General features: G+C 43.2%; 1 protein-coding gene and 1 non-coding gene across 3 annotated transcripts; one reads left to right on the top strand and one right to left on the bottom strand.

Annotated features, from left to right (window-relative positions):
• Window positions 1–873: 873 nt before the first annotated feature.
• Window positions 874–17802, bottom strand: IL12B (interleukin 12B). Of its 2 annotated transcripts, none has more exons than XM_055285427.2 (8): window positions 16561–17802; window positions 12755–12842; window positions 9147–9422; window positions 8484–8601; window positions 6396–6610; window positions 4833–4990; window positions 2778–2909; window positions 874–2195 (listed from the first exon to the last, which is right to left on the bottom strand). In XM_055285427.2, exons 2-7 carry the CDS (start codon window positions 12840–12842, stop codon window positions 2778–2780), a joined length of 987 nt encoding a protein of 328 aa, XP_055141402.1. In that variant the 5' UTR covers window positions 16561–17802; the 3' UTR covers window positions 874–2195. The 2 variants fall into 2 exon arrangements, with proteins under 2 accessions (XP_055141402.1, XP_055141403.1); XM_055285428.2 differs by having other exon boundaries at window positions 16431–16712.
• Window positions 4135–4264, top strand: LOC129487094 (U4atac minor spliceosomal RNA). The gene has a single exon (XR_008659218.1). It is a non-coding gene; the product is annotated as a U4atac minor spliceosomal RNA (small nuclear RNA).
• Window positions 17803–23484: the final 5682 nt, after the last annotated feature.

Here is a 23484-nt window from a genome sequence, read left to right as displayed (position 1 = left end):
AGACGCCACCCACCATTCCTCCAGGCCAGGAACAGAGTAGCATAGGGCTCCAGGGGACACTGAAAATCAGGAATGTAAACAAACGCCCCTATTATAATTACCCTGCCATTGCAAGGAAGCCTGAATGTGTACACTTGGATTTTTGGGATAGCAGGAAATTGGACTGCATTCCCTCTGATCCCACCATCTGCTCCTTCCATGAGAAGCACCAAGGGGAATTGGCAGGCCCTGCCCATTCTTTAGCCTAAAGCTGGCACCCTCTCTTCTCTGATGAGTCTTTCTGGATGGTGCTGGGTTACACAGATCCTTCTTTTTCATTCTCACCCCAGGATACCATATATCCTGAACATTTTAGCATTTAATGATAGTAAAGTTAACTTTTCATCCTGTCTTATAAGCAGTGTCAGGAGTGGGCACTGTTTGGGAGACACAATGCGAGGCTTTTTGAAACTTCCCAACCCCGAGGGCTAGCACATGTCCATATATATGGCAAACCCTCAATAAATACTAGAGCTGGACAAGAGTTGAGATGTCCATGGCTGAACCAGGTTAGAGTTTTATTTCATGATTCTGGGGATACCAGTAGAGTCGATTCCAGGATAGAGGGTGGAAGAAGTGAGAGCATTTGTGCTCTAAAAAAGTCACAATGCAGTTCAGTGCCCTTGCAAAGGATCCTTCCTGGTCGGATTACAGGGACATCCCCTGAGCTCAGGAAGACACTTACTTTGGAAATACTCTAAGGGGAAAGAGCAACTCTGCAAAATTTGGAATGGGATCACTTCAAGAAAGGGCAATTCTTAAATGATAGGGGAAAAAATGCACCCCTGGTAGACTTGCAAGCAGAGTACTCAAATCAGCTGAGAATGCCCAAAATATGATTATAAAGAAGAGTTTTTATTAGTTCAGCCTCGGAATGCAAAAATAAATAAATAAATAAACAAACAAAACAAATATAATCACTTTACAGAAAGCACATACATTACTTAAAAGTAGCACCTTCATGGAGCCATACTTTCTGCTCATAATTGTGTATCAGGTTCATTCATGCTAATGAGAAAAGGATTCCAGATTTTCTTTGCATCTGTCTGCTTCTCACATGGCTGTTAAGAAGCCACCTGCAATTCTGACAATTTCATGTTCTTAGCCATAACTACTTGTCCTCTCTCTTGAATCTTAAGATCCTTTTGCCTTCCAGACACTTACGGTGTTTCTGTGTCATCCTCCTGTGTATTTTAGAGAGGTGGGGGTGAGGACTGCCATGGAAGCTAAAGCTGAATTTTAATTTCAATCTTTTTTTTTTTTTGAGACAGGGTCTCATTCTGTCACCTAGGCTGGTATGCAGTGGCACAATCACGGCTCACCGTAGCCTTGACCTCTTGGGCTCAAGAGATCCTCCTGCCTCATCCTCCTGAATAACTGGGACCACAAGCATGAGCCACCACGCCTGGCTAATTTTTAAATTTTTTGTAGAGAAGGGGTCTTGTTATGTTTCCCAGGCTGGTCAATCATTTTTTTCTAGCCCTTTTAAAATTAAGGCATCCAAAGATTAAACTTGCTTAGAAGTACGAGTGGCCCTAAATTGCTTTATCAACACCATCTCCAGGAAGTCTTCACAGACATGGGAAGTAGCATCTTGTTCTCCTGGATCTTCTCAACAGGTTTGCATTGTCAGCTTTCCATTTAAATATCTCTTGCGTTCCTATCCATCACAAGTATATGATGGCACTGGTATCAGAACGCTGCATTCTTCCTGATTGTCATAAAACTGATGTACTTGCAGCCTTGCTTGAAAAGTTGTCAGTATAAATAAAATTAAATTCACATTTTACATAATAGGGACTGATCCTGATGGATCGGGTCATGACAGTATGAAACATTCAATACATCCTGGCACACAAATGTTAAATAACAGTAATACACTAATAAATACATAAATTACTTAAATATTTAAATAGCATGAAGGCCCATGGCAACTTGAGAGCTGGAAAATCTATACATAAATTAGCTGATTGTTTCAATGAGCATTTAGCATCTAACTATACAAATACAGCAAAGATATCATTGTGATCCTAAAAAAAAACTTTTTAAAGCAAATCAGATAGAAAATATCTTTTTGGGTCTGTTCCGTTGTGTCTTTAAACATTTGGCTTAGTATCTTCCACTTTTCCTCCAAATTTTCATCCTGGGATCAGAACCTGGAAGAGAATGCCAAAAGTCGGTGTGGGGGGACATTGTAACAGCAAACTCTTCTTATTTCTCACAACATACGATCCTGGGCAACTGGGTTTCGGGGATTTCATGCCAGAAGGCCCAGGCCTTCCTTATGTGGCCTGGAATTTGGCTGGTGCCATGCTTGCCAGAGGCTTTCTTGAGAGTTTTCTTAAAATAATATCTGATTGTGTTACTTCCTTGCTGAAAACCCTTCAGTGGTTTTCAGGGCCCAGGGCCTCCAGAACAAGGTTCTGAGTCCTGCAAGCTTGCAAGTCCTCCATGCTCTGCCTCCTGGCTACCTCTCTCTCTTCTTTGCCTTTCTCTTTAGGAGGCCAGAACCCAGGTCTGTTTTCTTTCCTGCAATATCCCTGTGGCCAGCACAGTGTCCTACATAATGCAGGCACCAAATAAATATCTGTTAGTGAATAAATGTATGTTTCTGATTCTGGCAACTGGGTGCCGGCCACTCCATCCCCCTTTCCTCTCCAACACAGCCCCCAATCATATCTCTGCACCCAGGTGCACTGAGAGTGCAGGTCTGGGCTGGGCTTTGAGGGCCTGCTTACCTAATTGCAGGGCACAGATGCCCATTCACTCCAAGATGAGCTATAGTAGCGGTCCTGGGCCCGCACGCTAAAGCTGGCATTTTTGCGGCAGATGACCGTGGCTGAGGTCTTGTCCGTGAAGACTCTATCTTTCTGCAGAAGAGAAGGAAAGTTGTGAAGGCCCCTTGGCAACACAGTCACAGGGTAAGCCGAGCCTATTTCTGCAACGCATAGTCTCCCAAAACAAGCCCATCTTGGTCTTAGGGCACTGCGCTTGCAATTCACAGAGGCGTGCGTAGAACTTGCACCACCTACTGGCAGACACTCCACATGTAGGTGCAGCTTTTGTACTTTGTAAGCTCTTGAGGGAGAAATCGTTTGGCCCAACTTTCACCTTTCTATCACAGTTGCCTTGCCTCAAGGCCCCATGGCCAGTCACCCAGTCCTGAGCTGATGGTGAGAGAGAGACAGATTTGCTCTAGCCATCCCTGAGATATTCAGAAATATCATATCCTGATCATTTCATCGGAAAACTTGCCTTCAAATCCTGGCACTGCTACTTAATAGCTGTGTAACTTCAGGAAAATGTCTTAGGTTCTCTGTGTCTGTTTGCTCACTTATAAATAGGGATAACAATAATGCCTACTTCATAGAATTGTAGTTCAAGGTAGAAATCATGTCAAACTCTTAGCAAGTCTTTAGCACATAGGAAGCACTCAATATCACCTATTAATCATACAGATCTTAAATAGGGAAAGTACTTGCCAAGATGTAAAATAATATTTAGGTAAATATCTATTCCAGGATAGCCTCCCCACCTAATTTTTTTCCCAGAGAGTAACTAGCTCACTGAATTTCTACCACATGCTAAATGCTACGCTGAATTAGGGCTTTGTCCAGTGATTTTAAAAGTGGGGTGAAAGGAGTCTGGGGCTGTACAAAAGGGCCTCTGGAACCTTGCAACAGGCAAAGGAATTCTGCTGTAAGGCGAGGAAGCTGGGAAGCCAATATGTTAGCCTCTATAAGTGTAGACATTCTGTTTAGTAAAATAATTTTATAATATCTGTAACAGCCAGGAGCTATCCATTTTGGGTGCAATATCTCTCACCTGTTCTATCATTCATTACATGCACTCAGTTGAAACAACAATTTTAGGCTTCTGGAGCCCAGGTCTCCTCTATCAGGACTAATTCTGAGTGCCAAGATCAATGACCAACATCAGAGGTAGTGGAGTGGTTACGTGCATGGCCTTTCTGTCTGGCAGATTGAGTTTGTGTCCTGGTTATGTCATTTCCTAGCTGGGTGACCTTGGGAAAGTCACTTAACCTCTCTGAGTCTTCAATCACTTGTGAAATGATGATAATACTACTGGCTACCAACCATCCTTTTCTTGGGGTTGGGCTACTGTCCAATGAGCACGTAGTGAGGGAGGGCAGTGCTGTTAACACCTACACAAAATTCCTGCATCAGCTATAGCTTTGCTTTACCTTGCCACAGTTTCTGGAAAAAAGGAAAGGCTCTTTTCCACAAAAAAGGGGGTAAAAAAACAAGAATAACATCAGCTGCCTTTGTTGGGTTAATTTTGTAGATTAAGTGAAATAAACATGGAAAACCCTTGGCACGGCTCTAGACACATAGAAAAGTGCTAAGAAAAGTAATTATGCATCACATAATAACATTTCAGTCAAAGAAGGATCACGTATATGACCAGTGGTCCTATATTGTTATAATATTGTACTTTTGCTGTATCTTTTCTGTTTAGATATACAAACCATTGTGTTGTAATTGCCTACAGTATTCAGTACAGGAACATGCTGTACAGGTTTGCAGCCTAGGAGCAATAGGCTATACCATAAAGCCTAGATGTGTAGTAGGCTATACCAGCTAGGTTTGTGTGGGCACACCATATATGTTTGCACAATGATATAACCGCCTAAAGATGAATTTCTCAGAATGTATCCCTGTTGTTAAGTGATACATGGATGTAGTTGTTATTATCATCATTCATCTTCTCACTTTATGGTGGGCCTCCATAAAACTGACCAAGGAATATACTGCACCTGAATCACTTCTTACCTTTTCTCTCTTGCTCTTGCCCTGGACCTGAACGCAGAATGTCAGGGAGAAGTAGGAATGTGGAGTACTCCAGGTGTCAGGGTACTCCCAGCTGACTTCCACCTGCCGAGAATTCTTTAATGGCTTCAGCTGCAAGTTCTTGGGTGGGTCGGGTTTGACTGTGGAAGAGGATAAACACGCTTTATTCTCCTAATAAGGATTTAGAGTTCAGTGGTTTTGGCTTATGATCTCACTTGCAACTTTGATCAGCTGTGAGTCCACTGGATAGTTACTTAACTTCTGTGAGCACCTGGATGGCAAATGTGAGGCACCTCTGCCGCAGGTGCTCACGCTGGTGCCTCGGGAAGGCAGTTGTTCTTCAATGGCCACATCTCAGATCCACATTTATTGCAGGATCTGAGAGATGCTCAGAATCCTCACCACTGAACAATCAGATGGGACTGCACAGTGAGAAGACCTCTGCTTTAATGGTTATGGGACATGCACTGAAGGACCACCCTCTCTGTGCTAATCCCTCACTTTGCACTGAATATGGAACTGAGCTGAGCCTCTCCCTGGGGATGAGATGATAGATTTACTGCCCTTTCTTTTGTCTTTTCATAGCTTTTGGTGAGGACATGTCTTGGAGCAGTTATAGTCAATTGTCTCTATGCTCAATTTGCTTGTTTATTCCACAAATACTGAGCACCCATTATGTTCCAGCCACCGGACTATGCATGAAGGATACAGCAGTGAGTTTCACAAAGACTCCTTCCTCAATTAGGTCTTCTAGATAAGAAGAGGGGGAGACATGCTAGGGTGTGTGGTTGGGCTCTGTAGGCCTGGCTCTGCTCCACACAAAGATCATGGCTCCTAGCAGGTGCTTTGCAAATATGCTTCCCTCTGCTCTTAACACAACTGACATCTTTCCTTTTGGTGTCACCTAAATGTCACCTCCTCAGAGAGGCCTTCCTTGGCCACCCTATGTGAACTAGACTCCACCCACCAAGTACAAACCCTCCGTAAGTTTTGAAGCAAGTTCTCTGGTTCTATTACACTTTATCATGCTGCCTGGTCAATGAATAAATAGTAAAGGAAATGACTTACGGTGAAATCCCTATCTGCCAATTAAAAAAAATAAATGTCCATTTTGGAAGGGTTTATATTCTAAGAAAGAAGTCCCTTTTCAAATGCTAAGGAAAGATTGGTTGAGAATAATTGCCATTAGTAGGGAAGCCCTGGTTCTGAATATGAATATTATGCTTGATTAGGCTCTGGGATTCATCATGGAAACTATCTGGCAGCTGAATCAAAGTGCAGCAAAGAGCAGCTCTAGTGGAGCGGATCTGGATTTGAACTGCTAGCTGTAAGATCTGAGATCTGGGGCAAGTTGCTTAACTTTTCTAAGACTCAATTTCCTCTTCCTTAAAATGCAGATAACAGTATCTACATCATATTTTGTTTTTGGATGCAGAATAAAAGAGATAATGCTTATCAACCACCTACCCCAGTGCATGGGGCATTGTGAACATGTGACAAATAGTATCTTTCCCTATGGAGCACATATAATCATCCAAAACTCACTGATGTCCCTGATGAAGAAGCTGCTGGTGTAGTTTTCATACTTGAGCTTGTGAATGGCATCCACCATGACCTCAATGGGCAGCCTCTCCTCAGCAGCTGGGCAGGCACTGTCCTCCTGGCACTCCACTGAGTACTCATACTCCTTGTTGTCCCCTCTAATCCTCTCTGCAGAGAGTGTAGCAGCTCCGCACATCACCCCTTGGAGGTCAGAAGAGCTGAAGTCAAAGACAGAAATTAGCCTGTGTTACACACTGGGGAGAGAGTTCCTAGTGATTGTAGCCAGTAAGGCAGGTAAGGCCTCAACTGTTGTCCAAGGACACACTTTCTCCAACTGGGCTGATTTCTACCCAGAGGGTAAGAAACTGCCCTCCCCAGGAAAAAAAGCTTAGCTTCAAGAGCACTTACATGTCTCTGGACTAAATGAATATGGAAGTTTCTGTTTGTTTGTTTTAGATCTAGAATCTCTGATTATTAAACCCCCATGTTAAAAACTTAAATTCATTTTTTCCCATTTTAATTATAAAATCAATACACAAATCGGTACACACTAATTATAAAAGTAAAGATGATAAAGATCCATATAAAGGAAAGAAGTGTATGTCTCCTTCATCCTTAACTGCTCTCTGCAGGTGTAAGTACTAATAATAGCTTGTTGTACCCTTCCAGACCTTCCTTTTTCTTTTTCCTTCTCTCTCTCTCTCACTCTCTTTTTTTTTTTTAAGAGACAGGGTCTTGCTCTGTCACCCAGGCTGGAGTGCAGTGGTGGAATCAGACCTCACTGTAGCCTCAAACTCCTAGGCTCAAGTGATCCCCTCCCTCTGCCTCCCAAGTAGCTGGGACTACAGGTGTGTGCCACCACACCCACCTAATTTTTTTTATTTTTAGTATTTTCTGAGATAGGGTCTCACTGTGTTGCCTAGGCTGGTCTTGAACTCCTGGCCTCAAGCAGTCATTCTGCCTCAGCCTCCCAAAGAGTTAGGATTTCAGGTGTGAGCCACTGTGCCTGGCCAGAACATTTTCAATGAATATTCAAGATAATTGTATATCCACATTTTATATATATATATATATATATATATATACACACACACACACATTATATATATAATCCATGTTATATATATCCCCACACTATACAGATCCACTATATATATTTTACTTATAAATATACATATAGATTTTATTTTTATGAACTAGGATCAAACTGTATACATATGATTACGTAACCATCCTTTTCCCCTCTGAACATATTATGGGGAGCTCTCCATGACAAAACATATGGGTTGGGTTATCCATTTCAATGACTGCACATTAAGCAAGAGTATAGTGTACCATGTTTTATTTAACCATTCTTCTGCTGATTATGTCTTTATGCACTTGGAGAAACATTTCTTTAGTAAGCATTTTCCTTTTAAAGATGAAAAAGTGAGACCCCAATGCTTAATTTACTCAGTGAAATAATGGTAAAGTCAGGATGATCACTTGGGGTTTGCTTAGGTGATGATTAAAGTAAGCCACATGGGGGTTAACACATAGGTCTTGTATTTATGGAAGTTGCTTTCTTATGGAAAGTCCAAGTGCATTGGACCAACAGCGAACTTCAGATCAGTGGTGTCAGCAGAAGTAAAAGGAGTTGAGGTGGCCCTGGGAAAACTTTGGGAGGCCTCATCGAGTTTTGGAGTCTGCTTCAGGGCCCCTAAGATCTACGCCCTGGAGCTCTTGTTTTTGACTCAAGGTGCAATTTCAGCAAGTTGTTTGTAGCTTTGAATTCTCCTTTTATCCCTTTCTTTGGTGCTATGAGCCTTCAGGAAGCATGGCCAGGCAATTTGGATGAGTGGGTTCAAACACAGCAGAGACTATTCTCAGTTCCCAATAATATCCTGCCTTAACACATATATTTATTCAAGCAATTGGCTAAAATCTCCACGTTCTTTCTTCAATGTAGACAAGGAAGGGTGGTTGAAAAAACATGGGTTTGACTTTGCTTTTCCCCTTATCATTAACTGATAGGTCACTGAGAGGTTGCCCTTAATTTCTTAATGAAATAGTTCTAGCAAAATGCTGAGAAACCAGAGCAGTTTCACTCACCCTCTGCTGCTTTTGACACTGAATGTCAAATCAGTACTGATTGTCGTCAGCCACCAGCAGGTGAAACGTCCAGAATAATTCTTGGCCTCGCATCTTAGAAAGGTCTTATTTTTGGGTTCTGGATTTGAAAAGAACAAAAATTCAATATTTAGGAGTTTTTTGCAGAAAGGTTTTGATTGTGATGAATCACAGGTCACCAGATGGTACAGGGTGAAGTTCTTCCATGTGTTCCCTCTTGGGTAGCTCCATAAGGATTGGGAGGGTCCCAGTGGGGTGTTGATTCTGCAGAGTACACTACACACCTAATATGCCCGGCAGAGGCATTCATTTTTTGAAGGCTATCACCCCAGTGCAGAGTGATACACTATTGGTTAATTTCCATTAGCCATTAAATAATATCACCATTATTTAAAGAAAACATCAGGCTAAACATTCAGACTGACCATGAAACTCCCTTAATATGAGATTTTGATGGTTGATAACCCAAAGGGTCCAGGAAAGCAAAGGAAAATGGAGGTTAACATCAATTAACATCAATAAGAGACTTGATATTCATTAACTACACTTATCATGACTTGGCTTTTCAATTTGTTGTTGTTGTTGTTGTTTTTAACTCTTATAAACAAAAGAGAAAACTGATACTATCCAAGGGCATAGAATTACCTTTCTGGTCCTTTAAAATATCAGTGGACCAAATTCCATCTTCCTTTTTGTGAAGCAGCAGGAGCGAATGGCTTAGAACCTCGCCTCCTTTGTGACAGGTGTACTGGCCAGCATCTCCAAACTCTTTGACTTGGATGGTAAGGGTTTTGCCAGAGCCTAAGACCTCACTGCTCTTGTCCAAGGTCCAGGTGATACCATCTTCTTCAGGGGTGTCACATGTAAGGACCACCATTTCTCCAGGGGCATCCGGGTACCAATCCAATTCTACGACATAAACTGGAATGCACAGGAAGTGGAGAACTAGGCTGTAAGCTCCAGGAACTCTGGGACTGTGTTTTATTAACCCTTTTGGCATCCCCATTGCCTAAACACAACCTTGTTTACAACAAGTGTTTGGCAAATGCTTGCTGAGATGATCTCAAGGCATTAGACCCTGCTTGGGCTCAAGGTCAAGGAAAAGAGAAACAAAGAGTTTTATAGCTGCCATCGACTCATTGACTGGAAGGCTGCCTTTAATAGTAACCTTTGATTGGAAACACCTTAATATACCAAAAACTGCAAACAGCACAATACTCATTGCCAAAGGTCTGGGGGAGAGAAACTTCCAGCACAATTTCAGTTTCATAGAGAATACGGCAGGGTACAATATTTAGCAGAATAACATAGTCATTAAAAGCTCAGGATGTTGAGAACAACTAACCGAGACTGTAATCCTGTCTCCACTAACCAGCTGGGGGATTTGGAACAAGGTATTTAATTATCATGAGCCTCAGTTTCCTCATCTGTAAAATCATAATAATAACAGTATCTGCCATACATTTGACTGAGGATTAAATGAAAAAAAAAAAAGCATGTAAAGTACTTAGCACAGTGTCTGCCACACAGTAAATTCTGTGTTAGTTATTGTTACTTATAGACTGAGGAGTCAGCCAACTGTACAGAGAAACTCTCTGTACAATTTTCCATGGATATTTAAGGATTTAGTTCCCTCTGTTTTAAATCACCAATGGAGATTTTCATTCTCTCTGTATTATTATTATTGTTATTTTTAGCTATCTTACACTTTTATGAAGCAGTCCAGTAGATCTTAGTCTTCCCATTTAATGAAGAAGGGTACTGAGGCCAAGGATCTAAGCGTGGTCACATCAAGTCAGAAGTACAAGGGCTACAGCTCAGACCTTTTGTCTCTAGGGCTTTGCAAGGGATGCCTAATGCTAGTGTCTAAACTGGCCTTTGAGGAATGGCTTAGTATAGTATTTCAGAGCGTGTCATAGCAAAGCTTCATTCATTTTTTTTATCCATGCATAAATTATTAATTGAATAGAATTGTTTAATGTAGTAGTTCCCAAAGCATGATCGATGAAACACCATCAGCAGCATCACCTGGGAATAGATCAGAAATGCAAATTCTAAGCTGCTGAATCAGAAACCTTGGGATGGATTTAGTCATATGGTTTTTAAGCTCTCCAGATGGTGTTGATGCCTGCTCAAGTTTATGAGTCACAGTGGTTGAGAGCCTGGATTTTGGAGTAGCAGAGGCCTGGATTTAGAAGCAGCTCTAGCCCTTGCTCCAGTCTTGTGGCCTTCGGCAAGACATTCAACTACTCTAAGCCTCAGTGTCATCATCTTTAAAGTGAGAAAAATATTAGACCTTGCTTTAGAAGGTAGATATGTGGATTATACAAGCTCGTTCACATAAGAGCTTAACACAGTGCCCTTACATGCTTTATAAATGGTGGTTCTTGTTATTGGCCTCCAGATGTAAGGCACTGTAGAATATAAAGTTTTCACTTTACATCAGTCAGATTATAAGGACTGAATGGATAACAAAAATAAGAGGTCAAAAGCATTTGGGGTCCAACTCTGGGGAAATGAGTAGCTGTGCTGATGTAAAACCATGCGGCACTTTTGGCTTTTTCTTGTTTTTTTTTTTTTTGTCCCCGTGACACCTGAACAGCATGGTTATTTTCCTGTCCCAGCTGAGGCTCAGAAGCCCTAGAAGACGTTTGCTCAACAGCAGGGAAAACAGCTGCAGGAGGAAAGCTGAAGAGAAGCATCAAGAACCTGGCACTTAGCCTCACTGCATCATCTGCCCTCCTAAGTCACACCTCGGAGAGTTTCTCACACTGATTTTCTGGAATTTCTGTGGTTTACCAAATCAGAAGTCACTAAGCGGTCAAATATGCCAGGGCCAAGGTTCCTGAGCTCGCTAACAATCCCAGGGTTGGAAGGGATCTGCCATATACCCCTAGCTCAGGCCTTTGCCTTTACTTAAGAGAGTATCTAAATCTCTCAAACCCTCATGGAGAAGGGGTGGCTGGATTCTGTCTTCCTAAAATCCTTGAGAAGAGAGGAGTGGTCCCAAATTTCTTTCAGGTACCCATTTCAAGATAGTACTCTCCAGAATATCAAAAGATTATTTCTGATTATCAGCTGAAATATTTTCATCCTTAATTTATGTCCGTTTCCTCTTATTGAGCTCTCCAAAGACCTGGGAAAAAATTACTTCATGTCCTTGTAAAAATGTTTTCACAAATTTAAGTGCACCAGCTTTGAAGCAAGACAGAATTGGGATCAAGTCCCTGTTCCACCCTTACCAGGTATGTGACATTGGGCAAGTTACTTAATCTCTCTGGGCTCAGTTTCCAACATTTATAAAATGGGATACAGACAGTCTCTACTTCATATGGCTCTTGTGAGAATTAAGTGAGACACTGCACTCAATAAACATTAACTATAATTATTATACAATTAAAGATAGTAATCGCCAACATTATGATGTTGGCTTCAGTGATAAAAGTCTGAGGGTCTTTCAGGTACAGCCAATGTTCAGAATGTACATTTACTGAGTATGAGATACTAGAAGGATAGGCAGAACTCCTTATTTTACCATTAACTATTCTATTAGTCTACTAATAATTTTTACTGATCATTGGGATAATAAAAAGAATCTCTTGAATCATGAGAGATATTTTAAACAACCAAAATAGTAATACTAGCTGACATTTACTTTCACTTTACTATCTGTCGAGTTGTATTCTGCATTCATTAACCCATTAAATAACCCATGTGGTAGGCATCCACTTTGTAACATCCAGTTTACAGTTGAGGAAATTCAGGATCAGAGGTGACCCAGCTCGAAGTCACATAACCAGTCATTGACAGACCTAGGACTTGAACCCAAGTCAATGTGAGTCTGAATCCTATGCTTCCTCCAAAGTGCTTGGTCAGAGGTAAGTCATCACAGTGCCAACTGAGGGGGCAGTATCATGTGGTGGAATGAGAAATGAACACAGTTGTTATACTTTGCAAATCCTCTACTTTGGAATTTTAATTGTGTGAAACAGCTGGTTTTTAGTACTACTGGAAAATATCATATGTCTTTCCCCACCATAGTGTACCAATGTCATCCAATGTGAAAACCAAACAATATAGATACCATGAAGGTGGAAAAGAGAGATATGGCATTGCATTTTCCCAGAGTGATGGCTTTCTCTAGAGGACCCAGTGCATGGTTGCCCATTTCAGTTTGATTTCCCACCAGTGGCTGCCCAAGAGTCCTGGCTTAGAAGTGGGGCCTCCACAGAGAATAATGAGAGGCTGGTTACCATGTTTCTTCAGTTCCCATATGGCCGCGAGGGGAGATGCCAGAAAAACCAGGGAAAGCCAAGAGATGACCAACTGCTGGTGACACATCTGTAAGAAGGGAGAGAAGCAGGGGGAAGAGAAGGAGGAAAAGAGAAGGAGGAGGAAGGAAGAAGAGAAGAAAGAATGTCAATAATTCTTGTTACCTTTCTGAACCATATACACATTCTAGCTACTTTTTTTTTTTAAATAAAATCTTGATTCTTCCCTTTCTTCTCCATACTGTCAAGCAAATACTAAGTAAATTACAGGAGTTCTATGGCAGTCTGTGGAGAAGAACATCTCCAGATAGAGAACCATAGGTTATTTGGGGCTGTGGAGTTGAAAGAGACCCAAGGCAAGCCATCTGATATAATCCTCTTATTTTTACGATGAGAAACTTAAAGCTTAGAGAAGGAATGTGACTTTCTGGATCAACATCTAGCAGTTGTTTATTTAGTGCTTACTACATAAAGAGCACTGGGCTAGAAGCAGTTGAGAGAGTAAAAAAGGGCTTACCTGGATCCTGCTTCCTAGGAGCAAATACTTTTACTCAATAAATATTTATTAAGTCAGTGTGTTAAATGCCTCCCTGCCAGCTGGGGAGATAAGCCACACATCTGTATCACTGCAGCACAAAGCAGTGTGTGCTGGAGCACCCAGAACTGAAGGACTTGGGTTAGGGACAGGAAACGTAATACAGAGGCGAACTTTCAAGTTCTGGCAATGACCTAGTCACCAGCCCTTGCTTGTAGGGGTTTAGCTTCTCTTGTTTTACAAGTTCAAAGATTACTCTCTCCCATATAGAGAACCTAGTGGTTCTAAAATTTGAGTGACTGTCAGGATAACCTGGAAGCACTGCTACAACAGATGGCTGAGTCCCACTCCCAGAGTGTCTGATTCAGCAGGGATGAGGGCCTGAGAATATGCATTTCTAGAAAGTTTCCAGGTGAAGCAGATGCTGCTGGTGCCGAGACCACACCTTGAGAACCACTAGTTTCACCCATGTTCAGGGTCCAGAACCCCTGAAAATCAAAGTGTTCATTGGGAAAAGACCACAACATATTCATATATCCACTATGAAATAATGAAATGCATAATGTTATGTTAAATCAGCCGCCATCTGATACAGAAACCAGTCTAGGTTAGTATCCAGGGTTTATGAAAATCTTCAGATTGCAAAAATTACATGCCACTTACAAATGAGGTAGAGATGATTATTGAAACATTCTGAAACAACTCCATTCACCTTGCAGAGCACCCATGGTCTGGAGGAAAGCGGTTCTGAAACCACTGTTTTAAATTATATGAAGGGCAATGCTCAACTGTTTCAATCAAATACCTTAAAAATGAGCATTCCTGGGTTGGGTGACTGAATATTGACAAATCACAGCTTTGTCAGAACTGCTGCTAACCCTAGGGGGACCTTGCTATGTACTTTATTCCCTTATAAAGTTTGTGAGTGGCAGAGACAGGACTAGAAGTCAAGCCTTCTTGGACACTGTTCAGTGCTGTCACCACAGCATGGAGTTTTAGGGGCATGGCTATCACTTCAGTCTAGGTTATGACTGTAGCAAAGTACTAGCTGACACAGGGCACCGGTTAGTACATTCACAGGCTTGAAGTTAAACAGACACAGGCTTGAATTTTGGTCCCGCCGCTCATTTGCTGTTGAGCAGTGGGAGCAACTTGTTGGCCAAGTTACTCTCTGAGCCTCAGTCTCTTTGTCTATACAATGGACATAATACTTATCTCAAAGGCTTGTTGGGAAAGGCAATGAGATAACATATTACAGAAGGCAACTAATAACATATTAACTTGAACCTAGAGGAAGAGTTAAGGGAACAGTTTGGTATCTCTGTGTTTTATATATCATGGATAGTCAAGAAAGTCATTCTAGGCAGTAGGGAAATGCGCACAGAGGTACTGCAATTACATGGGCCTGTAAAACCCAGAGGCTGGCACACTGGAAGTCAAAGAGTGGAGATTCCTGGCATCTCCTGGTGATTTCTTTATACCCACTTACACTGAGGTTTTCCCACTAGCTGTGTGCCCAGCACTTCCTCTGCATGCCTCAGATGCATTTGACAATCTCAGGTGAACTACACTTCAGGGTCAAGGGAACCCTGGCCATGGTTCTAAGAAACGACTCCCATTTTAGTATCACCTACATTTGAAACCACAGAGCACTGTCCAGGAGAGGTGATGGTGGTGGGTCTCCTCCTTTGGCTCTCTGGCCGATCAGCTGATACTAGGGAGTGCTACCCCTCAGCCCACATTTCCTCAGCATGGTAAGTTTGAGAGTCTTGATGATTAAAACACATTTTTGCGTGTGCAATTTCATAGGTTTTCTAAATTCTTGAAACCCTTGTATGAAGGACAAAGGGACCGCACGTTACACACTCCTACTTCCTGGGGTATGCTAAGGGCTTCCCAACACTGGTGCCAACATCAGCATGCCAATGACACTTGGGTGGGCATCTCTTTTTCAAGTTTTATTTTGTTTGTTACCTTTAATTAGAAAAGGTAGTTATTATTAAAGAATAAAAAGATATAGTCACAGATGGCATGGGTGGCACATGCAAAGATCCCCAGTTTAAGGGCCAGGCAGACTTCTATAACTGTCATCCCAGCTCTTCCACTTATTAGCTATATGACTCTGGGTGAGTCACTTGGCTTCTTTAAACCCCACACTCCTGATCTATAAAATGGGCATGCTACTGTGGTAAGGAGTTAGTGACATAATTCATGTAAAGTGTCATGGTGCCTAGATGAAGTCAGGACCCATTATTTGCTCCCCTCCTTCCATAGCATTTACTACAATGGCAACAACACAGTCTCTTCTTTACTGTTTGTCTTCTCTGCCACACTGAGTGAACTCTCTTATGTCATGGATCATGTCTATCTTGTTTTGCACTTTACCCCCAGAGTCCAGCATAGAGGGGTTCCATGACTTATTAGTAGAATGAAGGAATGTATGGAAATCATACAATTTCAGATTCCAGTAAACTAACCTCTAAGAGGTTACCCACATTCCATCTAGTATCTTGAAATTCCTTGTTTGAAAAAGTGGGTCATCACCTGGGGTTTAGTAATCCCTCTGTTAAAATGACATTGTTGCTGCACAGAATTTTACCTGGGCAAGTATCAGATACCAGTACAGTAAAGGTTAACCTTTTTTCCCCCTTCTCACAGATTTAAAAACTCTTCAGGAAGCAATAATAGCTTTTCATTTTTTAAGTGGGGCCAAAGTTAGTTAAGCCACAAGAATGGAGAACCCAGCTATCATTTTGGTTGATATCACAACTGACGACCAAGACCATCACAAATATGGGAGCAAGTCTGATTTATAACATTGTTATAATTATGAATTCAATTACTTTAAGGAATGCATGAAAGGCTTTTTAAAAATTTCAGTAGTAAGGCAGGCACCACTCACTTTAGCTCTATACAATCCTTTAACTGATGGGCATTAACATTTTGGAATATACTTTTATACATCAATACACACCACTTCTTAAGATAAAACAAACATTTCCATAAACTATGCGTACACACAGATCTTGCTATACAGTTATCATTAGTTGGCTTTTAAAATGGACACTGTACATCAGTCCCTAAAGTACTAAGTTTTCACTAATGTTCCAGCAGGTGACTCACCAGGGAGGCTTCCAGGAATCCACCAACTCCCTGCTGCCAGGTCCTGGGGTAGCACACTAACGGTTTCTACACCTGGACAGCTGCAGGCCCACAGGAAGGGGAGGGAGGCAGGGGCTTGGGAAGTGCTTACCTTGCTCTGGGCAGGACGTAGAGTCCAATGGCCCTGAAACAGATGTTGTTTCTTCTGCTGCTGTTGCTGCTACTGGAGCTTATATACTCTACTCCTTTCTGATGGAAACTTAAACTAGAAACTGACTTGTTGCAACATTGAAAACAACTCTCAAAACCTTCTGGGGGAATTTCAAGAAGTTCCTTTTTTGTTTGTCTCTCTCTCTGTGTGTATCAATAACGAGGAGGGAACATAGACATCAAAATCCCAGGTAATGAACTAAGAGGAAATGACTTTTGGGTGGGGAAAAGGAAGGAGATGGAGATGCTAATTTCTTTGGGTTTACATCATGGCCAAGGTGCTTAGAGACAGCACTAGGCAGATTCCCTGGGTTCCACAGATCGAGGAAGAAGGAAGGCCAAGGGGCGGTCAGACGGGAGGCTGAGTTCATGTCAGGATGGAACAACTGTATGCCTAAGGGCTTAAAAGCAAAATCCTGGTTCTTCCCAAGTCAGACAGGATGAGATGAAGGGCAAAGGGTATAGTACATCTGGGGCGCCTTCCTCCACATTAGTCCTTTAATTTCAGAAACATACTATTTACCACCCATCTTGGCTCCATGCACCTCTCCCCACATTCCCCGAGTGGGAACACACGCGTGCACACACATATCCATGCACATTTCATATAGACACAGCCCTGGGGAGATGATAAAACTGTGTGTACCACTAATAAGACTCAAATATGTGCACATCCTGTGCTCATAGGTACTCGGTCATAGGGGCGGGTGGGAGCAGAAAGTGAAATACCCTCAGGGAGGCATACAGACAACCACACTCAAGGCACCCCCCCTTGGGCACCCAGACTACATCCTCATTTCATTTGCACACAAATCTATGGCCCTAGGGGCTCCGTGCGGATGCACAGGAATAGCGGAATAAAGATATCTCTCGTGGTGGAATTTCAAGTTGCTAAGAGGTATGCAAAGGTGTACACTGGTGTGGACCCCCCCACCCCCCGCCCAGTCTGCACGTGAACAGGAACACGTACCTGCACGTATACCAGGTACACGCAGACAGATGCGGGCCATCCCCAGAGCCGCCGACAGAGGTCGCTGCGAGACGGTACCCGCGCCCCACAGTCCACCCGCGCCTCGGAGTCCCCCCGCGCCCAGGAGTCCCCCCGCGCCCCGGAGTCCACCCGCGCGGGTCCACTTCTCCATCCCTGCTCTCGACCTCGGCCCCTGCGGCGGGGGAAGTTCCTGGGGCGGTGGCTGGGACCAGGCCGGGTTTGAGGCGGGCGCAGACTTCCGGGCTAACTTTCCTCGCCGTCTCAGCGCGGGAAGGGAGAAATGGGAAACCCGGGCGAGAGCAGCGGAGCTTCCCAGCCGCACACTTCCTTCCTCCAGCCATTTGTTTCGGCAGGGGAGGGCCCTGGCAGCCAAGCCGGCAGTCCCACTGGTTATCCGACCTTGTGCTCTGGCGGGGGGTGGAGACCTTACATCCAGCTCAGAGCGCCTCCTCCCATCCCCTGTGTCCTCTAGGCCTCCCTAGACTTTGCCTTTTAGCCTTCCAGTGAAACAAGTTCTGTATCCAAGATATACAATTAAGTGGACAAAGCAGATTGCAGGTATGTTTTTTGTATGATACCATTTGTGGGGTGTGTGTGTGTATGTGTGTAAGTGCACCTGCACTTTTCACAACTGGTATCTCTGAGGCATATGTAACAACTGCGGGAGGGGCTTTTTGTAAACGTGTATTAATTTCCTCTGATCCATCACTAAAGTGTACTGAACAGAAGTTGACGTGAAGTAGTTTCACTAATTTATTTACAGTGGCTGCACCACCACAGATGAGTCCTTGTGCCCCCCCATAAATAAATACATGCATAAAATAAGACAAGGTTCAAAATGACACAAATATTTTATTCATGTGTTCATAAAAGCACCTTCAAAATTAAAAAAAAAAACAAAACTGTAACGTAAAGTCTCAGTGAAAATCCAGCGCCAGTTATGCAAAAGAAGCTTCGAAGTATGCCCTCATCCTCCCTTTTCTGCTCAGATTGCAGCCCGAGGGCTAGTCCTATATGAAAGGGCCCCCAGTGTTCACCTCCACCAGGGACAAGTAATAGGGTTTTAAGAGCATGGGCTGTGGAGTTGGAGAGCTGGATACCCGCACCTGCAAGTTACTTACCTTCGTTAAGCCTCAGTTCCTCACATCTGTAAAATCGGGTTAATGATAGTACCTGATCTTAGGACTGGTGTGAAGATTAATGAGATATGATGGGATGCAGTTAAAGCAGCATCCTGGCTAAATGTTAATGAATGGCTGCTTGCACTTATTTATTTTTTTATCCTGTCGTGTCCCAGAAAGTCTTTTCGTAGCTCACAAGGGGACATCAAAGACCACAAAGAAGAGTGGAAGAAGACAGAGAGAATCAATGTGAGGAGCCTGGAACAGGGCTCTGAATTGTCCTCCCACAATGAAATCACTTGGCTATTGCTGAGCCACGAATTTGACTCTGAGCATCTAGGATGAGAAAGAAGAACTGGCACCTACGCCATCTCTGCCCCTCGGGACTGACTATTTTGGTAAGTTCAGTTCACCCATGGAGGAAGTGGTTCTTGTACTTTATCTGCGTGTAACAACAAAATTCAGGTTCTTGGGGCTGATGCTCGGAGATTGTGATTCAGATCTGGGATGGGGCTCAGGAATCTGCATTTTAACAATGGAGGTTCTAATGTGGTCATTGGCAGGTTGTTCTAACGTGGGGGCCACAGCCCACTCTCTGAGACAGGCTGTACACGGCCAGCCAGCATTCTGGTAATACCAGCCGAATGCCCATTGACCTGATTTTGGAGAAGAGGTTTATCAACATGTCCCGCTTCATAATCCAGACCCCGATCCCAGGCAAAATGAACCGATACCCATAAGCTTTCTATGGCTTACCCTATGGGTGAGGAAAGTCTGCTGACAAACAGGGCATGCTGAGCTGCAAGGTTAATGTGACTGATGATTAAGCTGTGAGATGGAGGCAACCCCCTAAAAACCAAAAATAACTTAAATAATCTTTTTGGCCACAAAAACTTATTTTCTCCTAGAAGAATGCTTTGATCATCTAGTACACATTTCAAATAAAGGAGAAGCCATGTGTACTTATAAAAATTAAAATCTTTAGAAGATTACATAAGCAACACATGCATGCATGCTATTGTAAAAACTTCAAACAATGCAAATATACATAGAATACAGTGTTGAAACCCTGATTCCTGTGGCTTCCAGAGGTTACCAGTGCCAGCATTCCTGCAGAGCTTCTCAATGCTTCTCTATGTATTTATATCTATCTGGCTATATAAATGGGATCATACTATACATATTGTTCTGCAAGTTGCTCTTTTCTTGCAATAGTCTATTTTGTATTCAGTCACTTGCAGTGACTTGCTAGAGGTCACTTGAACAGATTTCACATCTGCATCAATTAGGTTGCCCTGGGCTTAGTTTTCCAAGGAGCTCTGCAGTTCCAGGCATCAATCCACTAAGGACTGGTAACATCTGGGATAAGAAAAGACTATCTTGTCCTGTTGATGTCTCTTAGGAGCAAATAATTTGCCCTACAAGCTCCATAGCCTTTTCACGAAGTCTCGCTTATCACCTGTATACCACTCCCTGACAAGGAGAATGGGCTTATTACAAGGAAAATGATAGACAAGGCAGGTTTGCCCTACTAGGTGGAAAGTGGTAGGCCATTGAGAGTCATGAAACCACCCTCACAGGGTTGACAAGAATTGCGTGCCGGGTTCTGGACAGAAATATAGTTATAATTAAGTATTAATTAGGTTGCACGTTGGCCCACTTCCTTGTTGCTCAAAGTCACGTAGCACTAGATCCTGACCATTTGCATCTGCATTATTCCTGCAGATAGGATTTCTGACATTAGGGTCATAAGATTGTGTAGGAATTGATTTGTATCCCTGTTGTTCCTTTAGATGGGATCTCTGACATTACAATCAGAACGCTTTTGTTTAAGAATCAGTTAAGTTGTTTTTCAGGTCCCCAATTCTACCACATTTCAGTTTGAAAACCCCCACAGAGAAAGGGGATCAGGATGAAAATACAGCTTCACCCTGTCCCATGACTTCACTGTGCACTCTTCAACCAATCAACCATCTCCAACACATCAGCCCACTCCTAAACTCTTAAAAACCCTAGTCCCAAATGCCACAAGGAGATAGATTTAAGGTTTCTTCCTGTCTCCTCTTTCGGTGACCCTACTTTCTCTGCTGCAACCTGGCCTCTCTGTGTATTGACTTGCCGTGTGCAATGTGCAATGAACCTATTATGGATACAGTCACATGTGTCTGTTACATGAGTCCAAGTGATTTGTTTGGCCAGTGAAGTGCAGAAATAGGGCAATTGTGTGGATAATGAAAACTAAGGCTTCTTCCCCCAAATGGTCAGTTGCTTTTGAAGGGATACTTCTAGCCTAGGGGTATGGGAAGTAGCTTTTACCTCCTGCCTCATAGATACGTGCTCTTACCAAAAAAAGAGTGGAAGTGTTACAGCAGATAGCTAGTCAGACATGAGCAGGGCGGAAGAGGGTTCCCCCCCACTCCCCGCCCACCACCACCAGGAATGTCAGGCAACCATCAGGTGGGGGTCAGATGGTTATTAAACTGTCTCTCTAAAATAGTAATTGGTCACAGCTGGTACCAGGGAAAGGCAGTCTCCCAATAGATGGAACACCTGAAGCTGGTGATCAGCAGCTTCCCGATAAGATCTTAGGAGTTGGGCGAATTGGCTCAAGCATGCGCACTAGGAGGGAAAATGGTCGAATTTAACTGGTGTATGAGCTTCTTCTAAGAACACTCAACTAGTAAGGGAAGAATGCCTCAAGTGAACAAGAGTACAATTTTGGTAAACATACTGCGTATGTGGCCCCTCCCAAGTGCTGGCAGGCCACTGTGCATGCGGGCAGCCCACCCCAAGGGAAGAATCAGGGGAGAAGGAAGGCAACCCCCCAGAAGCAAGACAGCATATGCAACCCCAAATCAAAGGTTAAACCGTACACTTGAATCTCTCAAGTCACTGTCCCTCTTCCAAGTGTACTTCCTTTTGTTCCTGCTCTAAAACTTTCTTCTTTTTTTTTTTTAACTTTTTTTTTTGAGACGGAATCATGCTCTGTCTCCCAGGCTGGAGTGCAGTGGTGCAATCTCGGCTCACTGCAACCTCCACCTCCTGGGTTCAAGCCATTCTCGTGCCTCAGCCTCCTGAGTAGCTGAGATTACAGCTACCATGCCTGGCTAATTTTTGTATTTTTAGTAGAGATGAGGTCTCACCAGGTTGGCCAGGGTGTTCTCGAACTCCTGACGTCAAGTAATCCACCCGCCTCGGCCTCCCAAAGTGCTGGGATTACAGGCGTGAGCCACTGTGTCTGGCCTTCTGCTCTAAAACTTTCTAAATAAACTTTCACTCCTGCTCTAAAACTTGCCTGGGTCTCTCACTCTGTCTTAAGCCCTTTGGTCAAATTCTTTCTTCTCAGTGTTAGGGACAGGAGACAGAGAAATTCTAGGCAGAAAAGGGTGGGGGTCCTTGGCGAAGACCCACCCTCAAGCCTGGTGCCGCGGCCCAAAGTGAGAACATGTATTTCTGTTTTCCCACTCCAATGTTGCCGTTTCCCAAACCACCCATGGCCCACCCTGCCCCCACATCCTGCACCCATAAAAACCCCAGGCTCCACTGGCAGAGAGCAGAGAAGGGGAGAAGAGAAGAAGCAGCTGAATGCTGGAGAGAAGCAGTTTGACTTCAGAGGGGTGACTTGATGGCAGGACTTCAGGGGAAGAATACCTTCCCAGTCCCTCCCCTTTCCACCTCCCCTTCCTGTGGAGAGCCACTTCCACTGGCAATAAATCCTCCACATTCACCACCCTTCAATTCGTTCATGCAACTTGATTTTTCCTGGACACCGAATGAGATCTCAGGTGCCACGGGTGAGGATGCTAAAGGCTGTCACACTGACCCTCTGCCCTTGCAAAAAGGCAGAGGGGTCACTGAGTTGTTAAACACTTAATCCAACCATGGACAGCAAAGCTAAAAAAGTGCACTGTAACATATATCCTCTGGGGCTCCAGTGGTCATGGGTACTCCACCCTAGATGCTGCTGTGGGGCCTGCACAGAGTTTTGGTCCTGCCGGTGCCCAAAAGCATTTGCTCTGGCTCCTGCACCTGCTCACCTGTGTGCTCCCCCTCCCATGAGGGATTGAGAGCTGTGGGCTGAGTAAGTGAGGCATTCCTGTCACGAGGACTGCGAAGGGGTCAAGGAAAACCTCGTGTTTCCTGAGGAGGCAAGAATTGAGGTTAGTTCACCACCACTAACATACTTTGGTGCCACGTGATTTTGGTGCCACGTGACTTGGATACGTTCCCTAGTGGTAACAGAAGGTTCTAGAGCACAACATTTAACAGTGTATGTATGAGTGGTATGAGGGCAAATGATTTTTGTTTTCTTTTTAATTATCTCTTAAATTTTCCAGAATGTCTACAATGACCTTGTATTACTTTTCTAATCAGAAAAAAAGAAAAAAGTTACTGAAAGAAGAGATAAGTGAAGCACACACAAAAGGCAGAATATGTAGTGGATCAAGAATTTGTATTTTATAATCTGACAGACCTAGTTAGACCATAGTCCATATTTCAAATATAATTACATGTGCTCATAGCTGAGAACCTTCTCCTGGGATGGATGCAAGTTACCAGGTCACTGCTGAAATGTTGTACTTTTATGGATGGTGATGAGGAAGCATCTGTTTTAGGTGTGGTATTTCCTGGAGGCAGAAAACTGCTTGAGTTAGCTCATTCAGTTTTTCAGTGGCCCTTCTAATACATGTTTTGTTTTGTTTTAATGCTTTGCAAAAGATTCCTAGAGTGGAAATTGCCTTTGCAAAAATTA

The sequence above is a fragment of the Symphalangus syndactylus genome, chromosome 7, assembly GCF_028878055.3.
Source record: "Symphalangus syndactylus isolate Jambi chromosome 7, NHGRI_mSymSyn1-v2.1_pri, whole genome shotgun sequence".
In the NCBI taxonomy this organism is placed as follows: Eukaryota; Metazoa; Chordata; class Mammalia; order Primates; family Hylobatidae; genus Symphalangus; species Symphalangus syndactylus.
This window is presented reverse-complemented; position numbering and strand designations above follow the sequence as displayed.

Bases quoted from the DNA above. Each gene is read 5' to 3' on its own strand.
- IL12B (XM_055285427.2), bottom strand. From the start codon at position 12,842: ATGTGTCACCAGCAGTTGGTCATCTCTTGGCTTTCCCTGGTTTTTCTG. The intron at 9,423-12,754 runs GTAACCAGCCTC...TGTGCATTCCAG, and splicing joins ATGGGAACTGAAGAAACATG to TTTATGTCGTAGAATTGGAT. The intron at 8,602-9,146 runs GTAATTCTATGC...TTTCAAATCCAG, and splicing joins TATTTTAAAGGACCAGAAAG to AACCCAAAAATAAGACCTTT.